At 41.4% G+C, this 16,020-nt stretch overlaps 1 protein-coding gene across 1 annotated transcript in view; it reads right to left on the reverse strand.

Moving 5' to 3' along the window:
- Window positions 1–3,943: 3,943 nt before the first annotated feature.
- LOC106602890 (forkhead box protein O1-A) overlaps window positions 3,944–16,020 on the reverse strand; it is an 87,651-nt gene continuing 75,574 nt past the window's right edge. Inside the window, exons 2-4 of the mRNA XM_014195874.2 lie at window positions 13,263–13,454; window positions 6,822–8,245; window positions 3,944–6,668 (exon numbers count right to left, since the gene is read on the reverse strand). Of these exons, the coding sequence (XP_014051349.1) occupies window positions 6,842–8,245; window positions 13,263–13,454 (1,596 nt within the window). The 3' untranslated portion in view covers window positions 3,944–6,668; window positions 6,822–6,841. The remainder of the gene's footprint in view (window positions 6,669–6,821; window positions 8,246–13,262; window positions 13,455–16,020) is intronic.

A 16,020-nucleotide genomic window follows, 5' to 3' on the forward strand; every position in this document is an offset into this window, starting at 1 on the left:
GATCACAGTTCATTTCTCAGAACAAGAATAGACTGACGAGTTTCAGAAGAAAGTTATTTGTTTCTGGCCATTTTGAGCCTGTAATCGAACCCACAAATGCTGATGCTCCAGATACTCAACTAGTCTAAAGAAGGCCAGTTTTATTGCTTCTTTAATCAGACAACAGTTTTCAGCTGTGCTAACATAATTGCAAAAGGGTTTTCTAATGATCAATTAGCCTTTTAAAATGATAAACTTGGATTAGCTAACACAACGTGCCATTGGAACACAAGCGATGGTTGCTGATAATGGGCCTCTGTTCGCCTATGTAGATATTCCATAAGAAAATCTACCGTTTCCAGCTACAATAGTCATTTACAACATTAGCAATGTCTACACTGCATTTCGGATCAATTTGATGTTATTTTAATGGACCAAAAATTAGCTTTTCTTTCAAAAACAAGTACATTTCTATGTGACCTCAAACTTTTGAACGGTAGTGTATATGACATATTATAAGCCATTATAAAGGCTCATATGTTTATAACAAATGATAGAGCATTATACTTGCAGGCTCTTCCTACTGAGTGAATGGCACTAGGAGGACCCCACACAGGTGTTTCCTGTAATATTAAAGATATATTAAATAGTCTTATAAAGGTTGAAGACGGTCAGAGATTGATATGGGCTTATCAACAACGTTTCATATAGTCCGATTTGGGGTGTTACTTTGGCTTTGGGTTTGAGTTTGGCTGAGGAATTAAATATCTTCTCTCCACATCCTGATCTGATGATTAACCCAAGTCATGAAAGTCATGAGAAGGTCACTGCAGTGCAGACCTGGTTTCAAATACTATTGGAAATCATTTCAAATACTTTAGCTGTGTTTGATTGAGTTTGCCTGACAAAATGGAATCAATAGAATTATAGTGTCCCAAAAGTGTAAAACCATCTTTAGTCTGCATTCCAGGCAGGCTAAAGCAAACGCTCAAAGTATTTGAAATATTTTAAATCGTATTTGAACCCAGATCCGCTGAGGTTTAGTTCTGAGAACACATTCTGCATGGATTTACAACAAGAGCCTGTAGAATCTGAATGGATCTAGCACCATTATAACTACATTATGTGTGTATAACATTGTGCCAATAACTGGAGAAGAATGTAGTGTACTGTAGATTAGATTAGGGAGGTGAAGGGGTTGGGTGTCTGGTGAAAAGGTGCAAAGTACAGTGAGTAGGAAAAAGCAGCTTGCTATAGGGGTTACAAAGAGAGAGTGTCCACCAATTAATTATACAATGAATAGACAGCCACAAATATTTTCAGTGAGATCATTTATATATACATACGGCTTCAACCAACATCTGCAAAAAGATTTTTTTCACAAAATCTTACTTGTTGCATTTTTTGTAAATATGGCGCAAATAGAATAGTGTCAGGCACTTGCTCCTCGAGGTTCCAAGAAAGCACCATGGTGTAGCTGGCTGGTCTGAGTTGTCACTTCTCCCCTTTAAGATATGACTACTTATTAAAGGGGAGGGTGGTTGGATGTTTTTTAACACCAAGGCAAAAGAATAGCAGGCAACATTTACATACATGTCAGGATAAACATTAACCAATAACAATTCAAATGTAATGAACACTCACCAGAAACAACTACAGTCAACACTAACTCATCAACATTGATTTTAAGGTCAGCATCAACATTGCACAATAACCATTGACTTTAAGATTTGCCTGTGTCAAAATACAGTGCATTCGGAAAGTATTCAGGCCCCTAGACTTTTTCCACATTTTGTTACGTTACAGCCTTATTCTAAAATGGATTAAATAGTTCCCCCCCTCCCCCCATCAATCTATACACAATACCCCATAACTACATAGCAAAAACAGTTGTTTTTTATATGGAAATATCATATTTACATAAGTGTTCAGACCCTTTACTCAGTATTTGGTTGGAGCACATTTGGCAGCAATTACAGCCTAGAGTCTTCTTGGGTATGATGCTACAAGCTTTGCTCCGTTCAGCTTTCCCTCGATCCTGACTGGTCTCCCAGTCCCTGCCTCTGAAAAACATCCCCACAGCATGATGCTGCCACCACCATGCTTCACCTTAGGGATGGTGCTAGGTTTCCTCCAGACGTGACACTTGGCATTCAGGCCAAAGAGTTCAATCCAGGTTTCTTCAGACCAGAGAATCTTGTTTCTCATGGTCTGAGAGTCCTTTAGGTGCCTTTTAACAAACTCCAAGTGGGCTGTCATGTGCCTTTTACTGAGAAGTGGCTTCCGTCTGGCCAGTCTACCATGAAGACCTGATTGGTGGAGTGCTGCAGAGATGGTTGTCCTTCTGGAAGGTTCTCCCATCTCCACAGAGGAACTCTGGAGCTCTGTCAGAGTGACCATTGGATTCTTGGTCACCTCCCTGACCAAGGCCCTCCTCCCCTGATTGCTCAGTTTGGATGGGCGGCCAGCTCTGGGAAGAGTCTTGGTGGTTCCAAACTTCTTCCATTTAAGAATGATGGAGGCCAGTGTGTTCTTGGGGTCCTTCAATGCTGCAGAAATGTTTTGGTACCCTTCCCCAGATCTGTGCGTCAACACAATGCTATCTCGGAGCCCTACGGACAATTCCTTCAACATCATGGCTTGGTTTTTGCTCTGACATGCACTGTCAACTGTGGGACCTTATATAGACAGGTGTGTGCCTTTCCAAATCATGTCCAATCAATTGAATTTACCACAGGTGGACACCAATTAAGTTGTAGAAACGTCTCAAGGATGGCCAATGGAAACAGGATGCACCTGAGCTCAATTTCGAGTTTCATAGCAAAGGGTCTGAATACCCTACCACGCCAAAGGGTCTGAAACCCGTTTTCGCTTTGTCATTATGGGGTGTAGATTGATGAGGGAAAAACGTAATTTAATCAATTTCAGAATAAGGCTGTAACGTAACAAAATGTGGAAAAAGTCAAGTGGTCGGAATACTTTCCGAATGCACTGTATAATCATATAAACAGTTAACAATTATAGATATAGTTTCCAATCAGAACTCAGAAGGTCAAGTCTCTATACTTCAAACAAACAAGAGCTATTTTACAATATATATTCTGGGGTCCGGAATTATTGGATCCCTTGATAAAGATGCACAAAAAAGACTGTATAAAATAAATAGTACAAATACTGAGCTAATAGTGTATAATAAAAAATGTTATGTAAAAGAAAGGGTTCAAAATGATTGGATCCCATGCTTTCAATACTCCAGGACCCTCCCCTTGCAAGGATAATGACACTGAGCCTTTAAAAAATAGATTTATAATGAGATTGGAGAACACATTGGGAAGGACCTAAGACCATTCCGCCATACAATATCTTTCCAGATCTTAGATATCCTTTGTCTGCGCTTATGGACTGCCCTCTTCAATTCAAACTACAGGTTTTCAATTGGGTTCTCAAGTCCAGAGACTGAGATGGCCATTGCAAAATATAAATTTTATAGCCAATTAACCATTTCTTTGTGGATTTTGATGTGTGCTTGGTGTTATTGTCTTGCTAGATGATCCACTTGCAAAAACAATTCAGCTTCCTAGGAGAGGCAACAAGGTTTTTGTCCTGGTACTTGGTAAAGTTCTGATGCCGTTAACCTTAACAAGGGTCACAGGACCAGTGGAAGGAAAATAATCTGATAACATCAAAGATCCATCACTATATTTTACAGTAGAGTCAAGGTATTTTCTGCATATGCATTGTTCTTTTGAAGTGTGGCCAAAGAGCCCTATTTTCATGTCATCTGACCATAGCACCGCCTGGAGTTTGCTAAACGGCATTGGTACTTGGATTGGAACCGGTGCTATGGTCATATGACACGAAAATAGAGATCTTTGGCCACCCACATGAGCATTGTGTTTGGCCTTCGAAAGAACAATGCATATGCAGAAAATACCTCATCCATAAAAACAAAATTGGAGCATACTTTATTGAGCATACTTTATTCAAAGAAACTCATCTTTATTAAGAGATACAATAATTCCGGACCCCACTGTAGATCATTTGTAATTCATAAACAAATCTCATTGTACTTTTATGGCAAATCTCAGACAAATATCAAAATACATTTTACTTTCTGTACATAAATTAAGAAATGTAACAGGCCCAAACACTTGTTTATGTTTGAGGATAAGCAGTTTTCTGTCAAATCTTTACAGTCAAAACTAATTATATAAAACACTTGAGTAACTACAAAACTTTAGAAGTGCAACATTGTAAACGTAAATTGGTCCGACTTTTATTCACGTTATATTTTGTGTATATGTTGTTTACGAAGTCAATTTCAAAATGTTTACTTTCAGTTATTCATTTTTTTATACAAACAGCAGCTAAGTAACAATGTCAGCTTTCAAAAACAAAAAGAGCACTTAAATCATTGCATAATCTATTAGCTGAATACTTCATTTTTTGTTGAGTATTTAAATCAAATAAAATAGTAACAAAAAGTTAAGATAATAATAATAATAATAATAATAAGATTTTATACGATATAATTTTCTCAAGAATGATGATCTGAAAACTGGAACTAACATAGTGTGACGGTCCCAAATGGCACCATATTCCCTATGTAGTGTACTACTTTTTAACAGAACCCCATGTGCACTATATAGGGAATACGGTACCATTTGGGATGCAGGCAGTCTCTCACAATAGGGTCTCTGTAGGTACTGCATACCCTATCTTAAATGTTTCATTAATTTCAAATAATCTACATATTAATTTCTTATTATTTACAGTGAGGTCACATGCTGAAAGTAGGTAAGGGATAGTTTTGAGAGAAAAATGGAATCAATAAAAAGTGAAAGAAGAAATATATTATATCACTAAGTACACATATAGCTGGTAAGGTTTGTGAAGGGTCCATTCTAACATCAATAACATGTCCATCCATGCTGTACATCAAGAAAAAAGTTATGGATCATATTTTACATACCCAATGTACTGTGACAGAACGGTGAGAGGTAAAATAAGTTGAGGTATGAGTGTGTGAGTGTGCGTTAACTCATCTTAAATTGCATTAATTAAACATGTTTAGTAAACAGCCAGGTGGGGGAGAGGCTGGTAAAGAGGGGAATCCATTTAGACCTCAAACTCAAATTAGATATTAATCTGGGGAACACAAGAAAGCATCTTGTGGGGCTGATATACAGTAGCTCCCGTGCCTGGAGTTTGAGACAGCTGATTTAGGTGAAGTCCCAAATGGCAACCTATAGGTGCAGACTCTACCAGGTTACTCCAGCACTACACAGATTCTCACAGGTCACTCAAGGAATTATTATAAACTACAATGCAAAGTCTAGTAACAAGTAAAGCCTTGACTTTCCCAAACTTACTTACATAAATCTGAGACTATAAAAGGTGCAGTGAATCAGCACAGACTCTAAAACATCAGGTTATTTAGGTCACACATTTTGGTGTGTGACAAAAAAGGAGGGAGAGGGGGAGGGTTGCTAGGGAGGAAAAAAGCTCAAATCCTGTGTTCTGCTGTTGAGCACTGTTTTGTGAGTTAAACTAGAGTCCATTATCAGCCTCTCAAATTATCACTGCCCTCCTAATGCATACAGCGCCCTGACACCCACAGACAGAGAAAGAGAGGAAGAGGGGGAGAGTGAGAGAGAGAGAGAGAAAGAGAAAGAGAGAGATAAAGAGAGGGATTGAGTGTAATAAGGCACAAAGAGAGCTGAGTTAGAAAAGGGTAGGAGAGTGGGAGGGAAATGGTGGGAGTGAAAAAAAGGAGTCAGGGATGCGAGCTGAATGAAGGCCAGGGAGAGTGTGATTGTCACAATCAGATAGATGATGATTAGAGAAAAGTAGATGGAATTAGGAATCGTAACTCGAAAGCGACTTGAAGGGCAAGAGAAGGGAAGAGTGATGAACAGCTGAGGTAAGAATAGCCCGAGATGTTAGATAAGTAAGCACTTGATGCACTTCTCTGATTGGTCCTATCACTAAAATACATATATCTATTATCACTGAACTAGTCTGATTTGTCCTATCACTGAATCACTGTGACTTTGGCTATCCCTATGCTGGACTGGTTCCTGGGTAGATGGTTCAACATAGCATTGGTAATTGGTCATTTGAAAGGCAATGAGAGGCAATGAAAAAATGAATTTTAAATGCACACAGAGAAAGGAAATATGATAAAATGTAAGAATATTCCTTATCACAAATATACACACAGTATACATTACATATGTTCGAAGTATTGTAGCATATTTTACATCCCTAATATTTTATTCATACATAATATGCCAAATGCTTTTTGACAACCTTGTTCACAACAAAACATAGCTTTTTGTAAATCAGGCTCCAGCTTCTTCCAGGTTCTGTTGAAGTGAATAATATTGTGCCGAGTCGAGCGCTGCTGTATTTACAAAGCCAACTTCAGACGAGACGTTCCCTCCAAACAAGCACAGTCTCAGCCAGCCCCGATTCACGCTCTAGCCCTTCCCCTTGGCCATTACCCTTCGATCTTCGCAAAATGTATTATTTCTTCCACCTTACAGATCTGCAATGGTATAGTGAGAGAATTGGGACGGGCTGATGATAGTCCTGTGGAGAGGGGCAATGGTTTCTTTAGACCTTTCCATTCTCTTAATGAAGGCCAGTGGCGAAGGGTGAAAGGCCAGTGGTGAATGATGAAAAATCTGAAAAACCATGCATGTAAAACCATTAATAACTGCATTATACATGGGTTTTAGGATTTCAAAACATTTACCACACATGGTTTGAGGCACTCACCCACAGAATACTATATTATATTTACACTGTCAAATTATATTGTATCTCTATACACTCACCTGTCTGAGAGGTGTGTGTCCTAGCCAGACACCCAGCTGTGTGTGGTGGTCTTCACCCCAACCCCCTGACTGAACCCCTGAGAGGTTACCATGGGGTCAAAGTTGAAGTCCAGAGAGTCTCCGTCCATCAGCGTGTCATGAAGAACAGACTCCATGTCACACTCAAACCTCTCGATGGACATGTCGTCGAGATCACTAGGCAGCCTCTCCTGATGATGGTTGTGATATTGGTGGTGATGGTGAGCCTGGGGATGACCAGAGCTGTGGCCGTGGCCTGGACCTGGCCTCACATAACCATTAGCACTGCTGCCGTAGCTGGGTGGAGGAGCTCCGCTGTGGTGGGGACTGTGGTTTTGGTGGCCTGAGGCTGGGTGACCACCACCACCCCGTGGCTGCTGCTGTAGCTGGTGGATGTGTGTCCTGAGGCTGGCAAGACGGGCTGGGCCCCCGGCGTGGTTCAGGCTGGTCAGGGGAATCAGGCCACAGCTGTTCATGGAGGGCCCAGAGGGGGGAGGGCCCTGGCTGTGGAGGGGCCGCGGGTGAGGGTGAGGATGTGACTGAGGGTGCTGTGGGTGTTGCTGAGGTGGGGGACTCATTATCTTCACCCCCCCGTGCCCCCCTACCTGCACCTGGCTGCTGTAGTTGGGAAGCATCCGCCCTCCTCCTCCTCTCCCAGACTGGGACACTACAGTCTCCATGGAGGGCATGGCCTCCCCACCACAACAAGGGTCGGCTACGTCAGAGGTCAACAGCTCCTTGAGTAGCCCAGCAGGGCAGTTGTAATGGCTCAGGAAGGGTGCGAATGACCCTGGCGACTTGCTCTCTTGCAGCGTCTGCATGGGGATGGGAGAGAGATGTGGGCTATTCATCCCTGGCCCGGCCTGGCCGTAGTGGCACTTCCTATAGTCCTGCTGTTGGGGCTGGGGGTGAGGGGTCATGGAGGGGGAGCTATAAGGGCTGTTCTGAAGCTTGGAGGAGGGAGAGGACCGGGAGGAGTCAGGCCCAGACCCAGGACCACCGCCTACCCCCAGCTGGGTTTGATTCTTGGGGGACAGCAGGTTGAGGTTGTCAAGGAGGCTATCCATCACGTTCTCTGTTCCGTGGTGACCGTGGTGATGACCACCCATGGAGTCGGCTAGGCCCACCTCTGATAGGCTAGGCAGGGTAGCCATGGAGGTCATCTTAGGCCCCACCCCTCCGGGGTAGCCCATGTGGACGTCGGCCTCTGATAGGTCGACCTCCTGTTCCAGGAAGGGAGAGCGACGGCCAGAGAGGGTGGAGGCGTCGGAGCTGGTGCGCGTCCGGAAGGTGGTCCAGGTCTCGAAGTCGTCGTTGCTGTGGCTATGGGAGTTGGGGCTGCCGAGCCACTTGGAGTACTGGAAGCCTCCCGGGCTGTCTGCACCCCCATCCACCTGGAGAGCCACCTGGCAAGAGGAGAAGCACAGAGGTGAGCTCAGGTAGACAAAGGTACACAGGTGGACAGGCCCCTGACACAAGGCTAAAAGAAAAACTCTGCACATTAGGTAGATAATGCTTTAGTTCCAGCACCCTCAGATTAAACAGATTAACCTACACTGAGTATACCAAACATTAACAACACCTTCCTAATATTGAGTTGCAACCCCCCCCTCCCACCCCCCATCCATGTCTCAATTGTCCCAAGGCTTAAAAATCCTTCTTAACCGGTCTCCTTCCCTTCGTCTACACTGATTGAAATTGATTTAACACGTGACATCAATAAGGGATCATAGCTTTCACCTGGATTCACCTGGTCAGTCTGTCATGGAAAGAGCAGGTATTCTTATTGCTTTGTATACTCAGTGCATAATGCACAAAAAAATGCTGGGTTAGAACCAACCCAATTTTGGTTATTTGGTAACTCAGTGCTGGGTAAATATTGGATAGAACACACGCTGGGTTATTTTGACCCAGACAGTTGGGTTGGGTGAATAACCCAACATGTTGGGTTGTTGAGATTACCAAAACGTTCATTTAACCATCAATTGGGTTATATTCACTTTGATGCTGGGTTGATCCAGCAGATGGGTATTTTGTAATGTAATCCATAGGTTATTTTCAGGAGGCGTGGCTTATTAGGGTAGTGGCTTTCAGATAGTTATTTTCGCCACCTGAGTTAATGTAATTTGTGTTCATCATTTTAAGTTGGTACACTGCAAATGTTATTTTCATGAAATATGTTTGCACATGGCATATTCTAATATAATATTAATAGCATAAGTATTTACATATTGTAAATCTAAGGGTGCTGGTGTCGCTATATACATAAAAGAGAAGCTTTCGGTGACCATGCTTAAGGCCTACCTCCAGGAAAACAATATTTTGATTGGCTATGCAATCAGATTTCAGGTCTAGCCATAGCACTGTCACAGAAACTTTGAAGGTTTTGAATGATGTTCACTGTGCCATGGATAGGAAGCAGCATTGTGTATCTGTATTCATAGACATTTGAAACTGTGGACCATACTGTCCTGGTGCAGAAATTGAAGTGTATTGGGATTACTGGTCATGCTCTGGAGTGGTTTGTGAACTACCTGTCAAATCGAACCCAGTGTGTTAAGGCAGATGATTGTAAGTCGGACACCATAGAGTTGTGATCGGATGTGCCTCAAGGATCACCTTTAGGTCCCCTGTTGTTTATAATATAGATCAACAACATTGGGAGACATATTGAGACAGCTGATGCACATTTTTTATGTGGATGACACTGTGCTCTATTCAATTGGCAGCAGCTTGACTTTTGAAAAAGCTCAAACAGCTTTTAACATCATTCAACAGAATCTGTACGATTTGAAGCTAGTTCTGAATTCCTCTAAAGCAAAATGCATGTCCCAAGTGGCGCAGTGGTCTAAGGCACTGCATTGCAGTGCTTGAGTCGTCACTACAGCCTCAAGAGACCCATGAGGCGGCGCACAATTGGCTCAATGTTGTCCGGGTTAGGGGAGGGTTTGGCCGGCCGGGATATCCTTGTCCCATCGTGCTCTAGCGACTCGTTGTGGAGGGCCGGGTGCCTGCAAGCTGACTTTGGTTGCCAACAGGACGGTGTTTCCTCCGACACATTGGTGCTGCTGGATTCCGGGTTAGGCGAGCAGTGTATCAAGAAGCAGTGTGGTTTGACAGGGTCCTGTTTTGGAGGATGCATGGCTCTCGACCTTCGCCTCTCCAGAGTCCGTAGGGGAGTTGCAGCGATGGGACAAGATTATAACTACCAATTGGTAGGTAAAAGCGGTAAAAGTACAAAATATATATATATAATAATAATAATTGTAAAAAAATATTCAAAAAATATACATACAATACCAGTCAAAAGTTTGGACAAACCTACTCATTCAAGGGTTTTTCTTTATTTTTTATATTTTCTACATTGTAGAATAGTGAAGACATCAAAACTATGAAACAACACATATGGAATCATGTAGTAACAAATATATATTTATATATATTTTATTTTTATATATATATTTTTGAGATTATTCAAAGTAGCCACCCTTCGCCTCGATGACAGCTTTGTACACTCTTGGCATTCTCTCAGCCAGCTTCACCTGGAATGCTTTTCCAACAGTCTTGAAAGAGTTCCCACATATGCTGAGCACTTGTTGGCTGCTTTTCCTTCACTCGGCAGTCCAACTCATCCCAAACCATCTCAACTGGGTTGAGGTCGGGTGATTGTGTGGGCCAGGTCATCTGGCCCATCACTCTCCTTGGTCAAATAGCCCTTACACAGCCTGGAGGTGTGTTGGGTCATTGTCCTGTTGAAAAACAAATGATAGTCCCACTAAGCGCAAACCAGATGGGATGGCATATCGCTTCAGAATGCTGTGATGTCCATGCTGGTTAAGTGTGCCTTGAATTCTAAATAAATCACAGACAGTGTCACCAGCAAAGCACACCCACACCATCACACCTCCTCCTCCTTGCTTCGCATGGGAACCACACATGCCGAGATCATCCGTTCACCTACTCTGTGTCTCACAAAGACACAGAGGTTGGAAACAAAAATCTGAAATGTAAGACTAAAGGACAGATTTCCACCAGTCTAATGTCCATTGCTCATGTTTCTTGGCCCAAGCAAGTCTATTCTTATTATTGGTTTCCTTTAGTTGTGGTTTCTTTGCAGCAATTTAACCATGAAGGCCTGATTCACAAAGTCTCCTCTGAACAGTTGATGTTGAGATGTGTCTGTTACTTTAACTCCGTGAATCACTTATTTGGGCTGCAATTTCTGAGGCGGTCCTCATGAGAGCCAGTTCCATCATAGCGCTTGATAGTTTTTGCGACTGCACTTGAAGAAACTTTGAAAGTTCTTGAAATTTTGCAAAATGACTGACCTTCATGTCTTTAAAGTGATGATGGACTGTCGTTTCTCTTTGCTTATTTGAGCTGTTTTTTTCCATAATATGGGACTTGGTCTTTCACCAAATAAGGTATCTTCTGTATACCATCCCTACCTTGTTACAACACAACTGATTGGCTCAAACACATTAAGAAGGAAAGAAATTCCACAAATTAACTTTTAACAAGGCACACCTGTTAATTGAAATGCATTCCTGGTGACTACCTCATGAAGCTGGTTGAGAGAATTCCAAGATTGTGTGAAGTTGTCATCAATGCAAAGGGTGGCTACTTTGAAGAATCTGTTTAAAGAATTTGTTTAATACTTTTTTGGTTACTACATGATTCCATGTGTTATTTAACAGTTTTGATGTCTTCACTATTATTCTACAATGTAGAACATAGTAAAAATAAAGAAAAAACATTGAATGAGTAGGTGTGTCCAAACTTTTGACTGGTACTGTGTATATAAAATACATGGTATTTTCCAACACTAAACACTCTGAAAACCATGTAATTACTACCTTGGAAGGACATTCTATATTGCAAGTCAAAACTCATAAATATCTGGGAGTTTGGGTGGATGAGAATTTGAGCTTCACCACCCATGTAGAGAACCTGGTTAGGAAACTCAAGCTGCATTGGTTTTTATTACTGGCACAAAGCTTGTTTTTTCTTTTCCGCTAGAAAATGGTTGATTCGTTGCACTTCTCTCTCTGTGTGTTGGACTATGGTGATACTATTTATGTGCAAGCCTCACGCTCTACACTGAAGGCTCTTGACTCTGTGTATCATGCAGTACTTTGTTTTGTCACCAATCAGAGGTGTCTAAATCACCATTGTGATCGCTACAGTGCTGTCAGGTGGACATCACTAGCAACATGCAGGCTCAAACTCTGGTACATTCTTATTTATAAAACTGCCATTTTATCTACAGATATCCTCTCTTCTAGCTCAAAATTAAAACACATACAACCTCAGCTCTCAACCTTGTTTCATGCTAAGAGTCCGGAAAATTAGAGCCGAGCATGGAATAAGGTCCTTTCATTACTCAGCCCTCAGTCTTGGAATTCCATCCAAGCCAACCTAAAACTCTAGGACCTAGTGTCGCGGGAGGACTTCAAAGGATAAATAGATTAACAGGTTGTTGAGAAATGTAGTTGTTTCTAGTTGTCACCTGATGACATTAGTTTGCATTGCCTTATGTAAAGAAGCATGTTGTTTTACTTCACACACATGCCTGCACGCACGCACGCACACACACACACACACACACACACACACACACACACACACACACACACACACACACACACACACACACACACACACACACACACACACACACACACACACACACACACACACACACACACACACACACACACACACACACACACACACACACACACACACACACACAGTTTGTTTACTGTTGTATTTGTGCTGTTGCCAGTGTCTTCTGTCTGTGTTGTCCGTTTTGTCTTATATTGTTTTGTTTTTTTGTTTTTTTGTCCCAGCCCAACAGGAGGCCTTTTGTCTCTTGCCAAGCCGTCACTGTAAATAACAATTTATTCTTGACTTGCCTGGTTGACTTGACTTGCCTGGTTAAATAAAGGTGAAATGAAATTAATAAAAATAAAGGTTAAATTAAATAAAAGTTCTAAATATCCCAACATTTGAATATGCATAGGCTTTAAGGAACTCATACAGTTGTGTACTCCTCATTAAAGCTACAAAACTGTCAGTGTTCAAGCTTAACATGTGATAACAATACAACAGTAGAGATGAACCGGAATGACGTTAACGCTCACATGTGGCCAAAAATAACTATCTGAAAGCCACACTCTTACTAAACCACGCCTCCAATCTACTGATCTGACCCGCTGGGTCATATCTCAATAACCCAGCATCAATAACCCAACCTTGCTCTTTTTAAAGAAAACAACCATTCTAAGTGACCCAATGCCTGCAACCCAGCAGTTGGGTTATCCATACAATCAATCATTTTTTTGTGTGGTCTATGTTATTCACTGTAGAGGTTCTAAAATTAAGCTAATAATAGACAGTCTCCATTCTACTCCTTCCTACCTTCTTCTTTGCAGCCCGTCCTCTGCTCTTGGTGAATTTGCTGTTGTTGTCCATGGAGGCAGCTCTACGTCGGGGGGACTTCCCGCTCTTACCTCCCTCGGGGTTCAGCATCCACCAGGAGCTCTTTCCTGTCCCCTCGTTCTGTACACGAACAAAACGACTGTGGAGGGACAGGTTGTGGCGGATGGAGTTCTGGGGGAGAGAGGGGGAAGGAGAGAGTTTTGATTTAATATCATAACAGACATTTGTAATAACACCATTCAGGCTTTCTGTCTTTAAACGTTTTAGCATATACCGTAAATTGCTAAAAGGAATTGCTCAAATAATGTCTGACCTCTGATTTCCAATGATGGTGCAAATTAGTTTTCCTCCACAGTATTCTTCCATTCCAGAATCCATATCTACCTGACCTAATCTCCCCATAAGACAGTTGACGGTGTGATGTGTCAGTGTGTGTTTGAGGGGGCACTTCAACCGGAGACACCACAGTCCCAGCTGCTCAATAGGAGCTACAAAGAGGAGACATTACCTATTGGGCTTGAAGGGGAAAACTAATTTGTAATTTTTTCATACGAGGAGGAGGAGGTGCAGAGTGAAATCAAAATAAACAGACCAGACAGATAGACTAACAGTACCCTGCTCTGCGCTGTATGTACACTCACATCCTCCCTATTGATATTTTGTCTAGCCAGCTTTTTTCACTCACACCCAGACAAGACCTCTGTTGGCAGGGCCCCCTCTCTGGTGGGGGGGGAAGAAGAGAGAGAGAGAGAGAGAGAGAGAGAGAGAGAGAGAGAGAGAGAGAGAGAGAGAGAGAGAGAGAGAGAGAGAGAGAGAGAGAGGCATGTGGGCAGAAGGACCAGGATGTGGTGGCTTCGTTCAAACATTTCTGTAAATATTTGGCCTCCTGCACACAAACATACTGTTAACACAACAAATTCTCCAGTGTTAAAAAATAATAATAATAATTAACACGGAGTGTTAACTCAAAACTGAAAGTGTTGAGTCTGTGAACCCATATAGACACCAGAACAGTATTAAATTAACACACTGCTTAGTGTAAACCCTTATTCAAAATATTTCCCAGAGTGCCTTGCCTTTTTTAGTAAATTGTAGAGTTACCACCCATGACCGTATTTGTTAGTGACAGAGACATGGTTTTTGGATTCATCCATTTTTGGTCCTGTAGAGTTCACCAAATGAGATCCTAAGTGAATATGTCATCATAAAACATATATGCAGTACCAGTCAAAGGTTTGGACACACCTACTCACTCAAGGTTTTTTTTTTACTATTTTCTACATTGAAAAATAATAGGGAAGACATCAAAACTATGAAATAACACATATGGAATCATGTAGTAACCAAAAAAGTGTTAAACAAATCAAAATTTATTTTATATTTGAGATTCTTCAAAGTAGCCACCCTTTGCCTTGATGACAGCTTTGCACACTCTTGGCATTCTCTCAACCAGCTTTACAGACATCCAAACAGAAAACCTGGAAATTCTGGGAAAGTCACAAATATTTTGCAACCCTACCTGCAAGCATCATTATGCTGGCTTGCATAGTTACAGTATGTGTAATTCCTATTAGAATCCAGCCAGAGTTAAGGCATCAGCATGCTTCAGTTCGGCTGGTGCTGAGCCGAACAAGTGTGCTGTCACACTCCCTTAAAAGACCTTCGCCTGAAAAACGAGAAAAAGCAGCAATAGTACTGTTTGTCCATTTTGAGATGCCGTAGCCAGTATACACTTGCTTAAAATAGTCAGAATTAATCTTAGATAACTCAAGAAATTTGTCATACATTTTTACGTTTTTTTCCAAAGAGATCTTAGTTGTGCAATTTTACATCTAACTAAGATGTTTGGTGCACTATTTTTTTAAGAAAACGTTTGCATGAAAACGAGTCGTCTCTTGTTGAATGACAACAAAGACTTGAAGAATCCCTACTGTTGACCAAGCACCGACGAAGGTGCGTAGACTTCAGTTCCGGACTTTGGCTTGCCTCTAGAATAAATGTTGTGTGCCTGAACAGCCGAGAAAACACTCACCAAAGTCTAAAATGAACAAAAACGTCACAAAATGTCATCAAAATATATGCAAATTCTACCAAACTGTTTCGGCTGGGAAGCATGTGGACGCATTTAGGATATCCAACAGCTGGAATTTTTATTAATCTGTAATTTAGGGTTAGGAATGTTGTGCGGAGACTACCTAAGACATTTAAACTGGAACAAACATTTCAGTAACAGCTACAAAAAACTGATTGGATTAGTTTAGAAAAATGTATGTTATTTATCTTTGTGTATTATAAGATTAATCAATCAATGCACAAACATAGATATTTAAACAAACAATTCCAAAAATCTACCTACAATAGATCATGCTGGGAAATATGATAATGATGGGCTGATTTTGTTTCAAAGTAATGTGTATGAGTTTCAGGTACCTGTATTAGGGTAAAATTAGGCCCTCAAAATAAGTCCTAGTATAGTATTGTGTTAAATAACTTATTTTTTTAATGATAACATATTCACTTAGGATCTTACTTGGTGAAGTCCATAGGACCAAAAACAGATGAATGCCACAACCAAAAGGCAAGGCACTCTGGGAAATATTTGAATTAGTCTTTACACTAAGCAGTGTGTTAAATTAACACTGTTCTGGTGTTTATGTGGGTCCTCAGACTCAACACTTTCAGTGTTGATTTAACACTCTGTGTTAATTCAGTTTTTGTTTTTACCCTGGAGAATTTG

This window comes from Salmo salar, chromosome ssa04 (genome assembly GCF_905237065.1).
Source record: "Salmo salar chromosome ssa04, Ssal_v3.1, whole genome shotgun sequence".
Classification (NCBI taxonomy): Eukaryota; Metazoa; Chordata; class Actinopteri; order Salmoniformes; family Salmonidae; genus Salmo; species Salmo salar.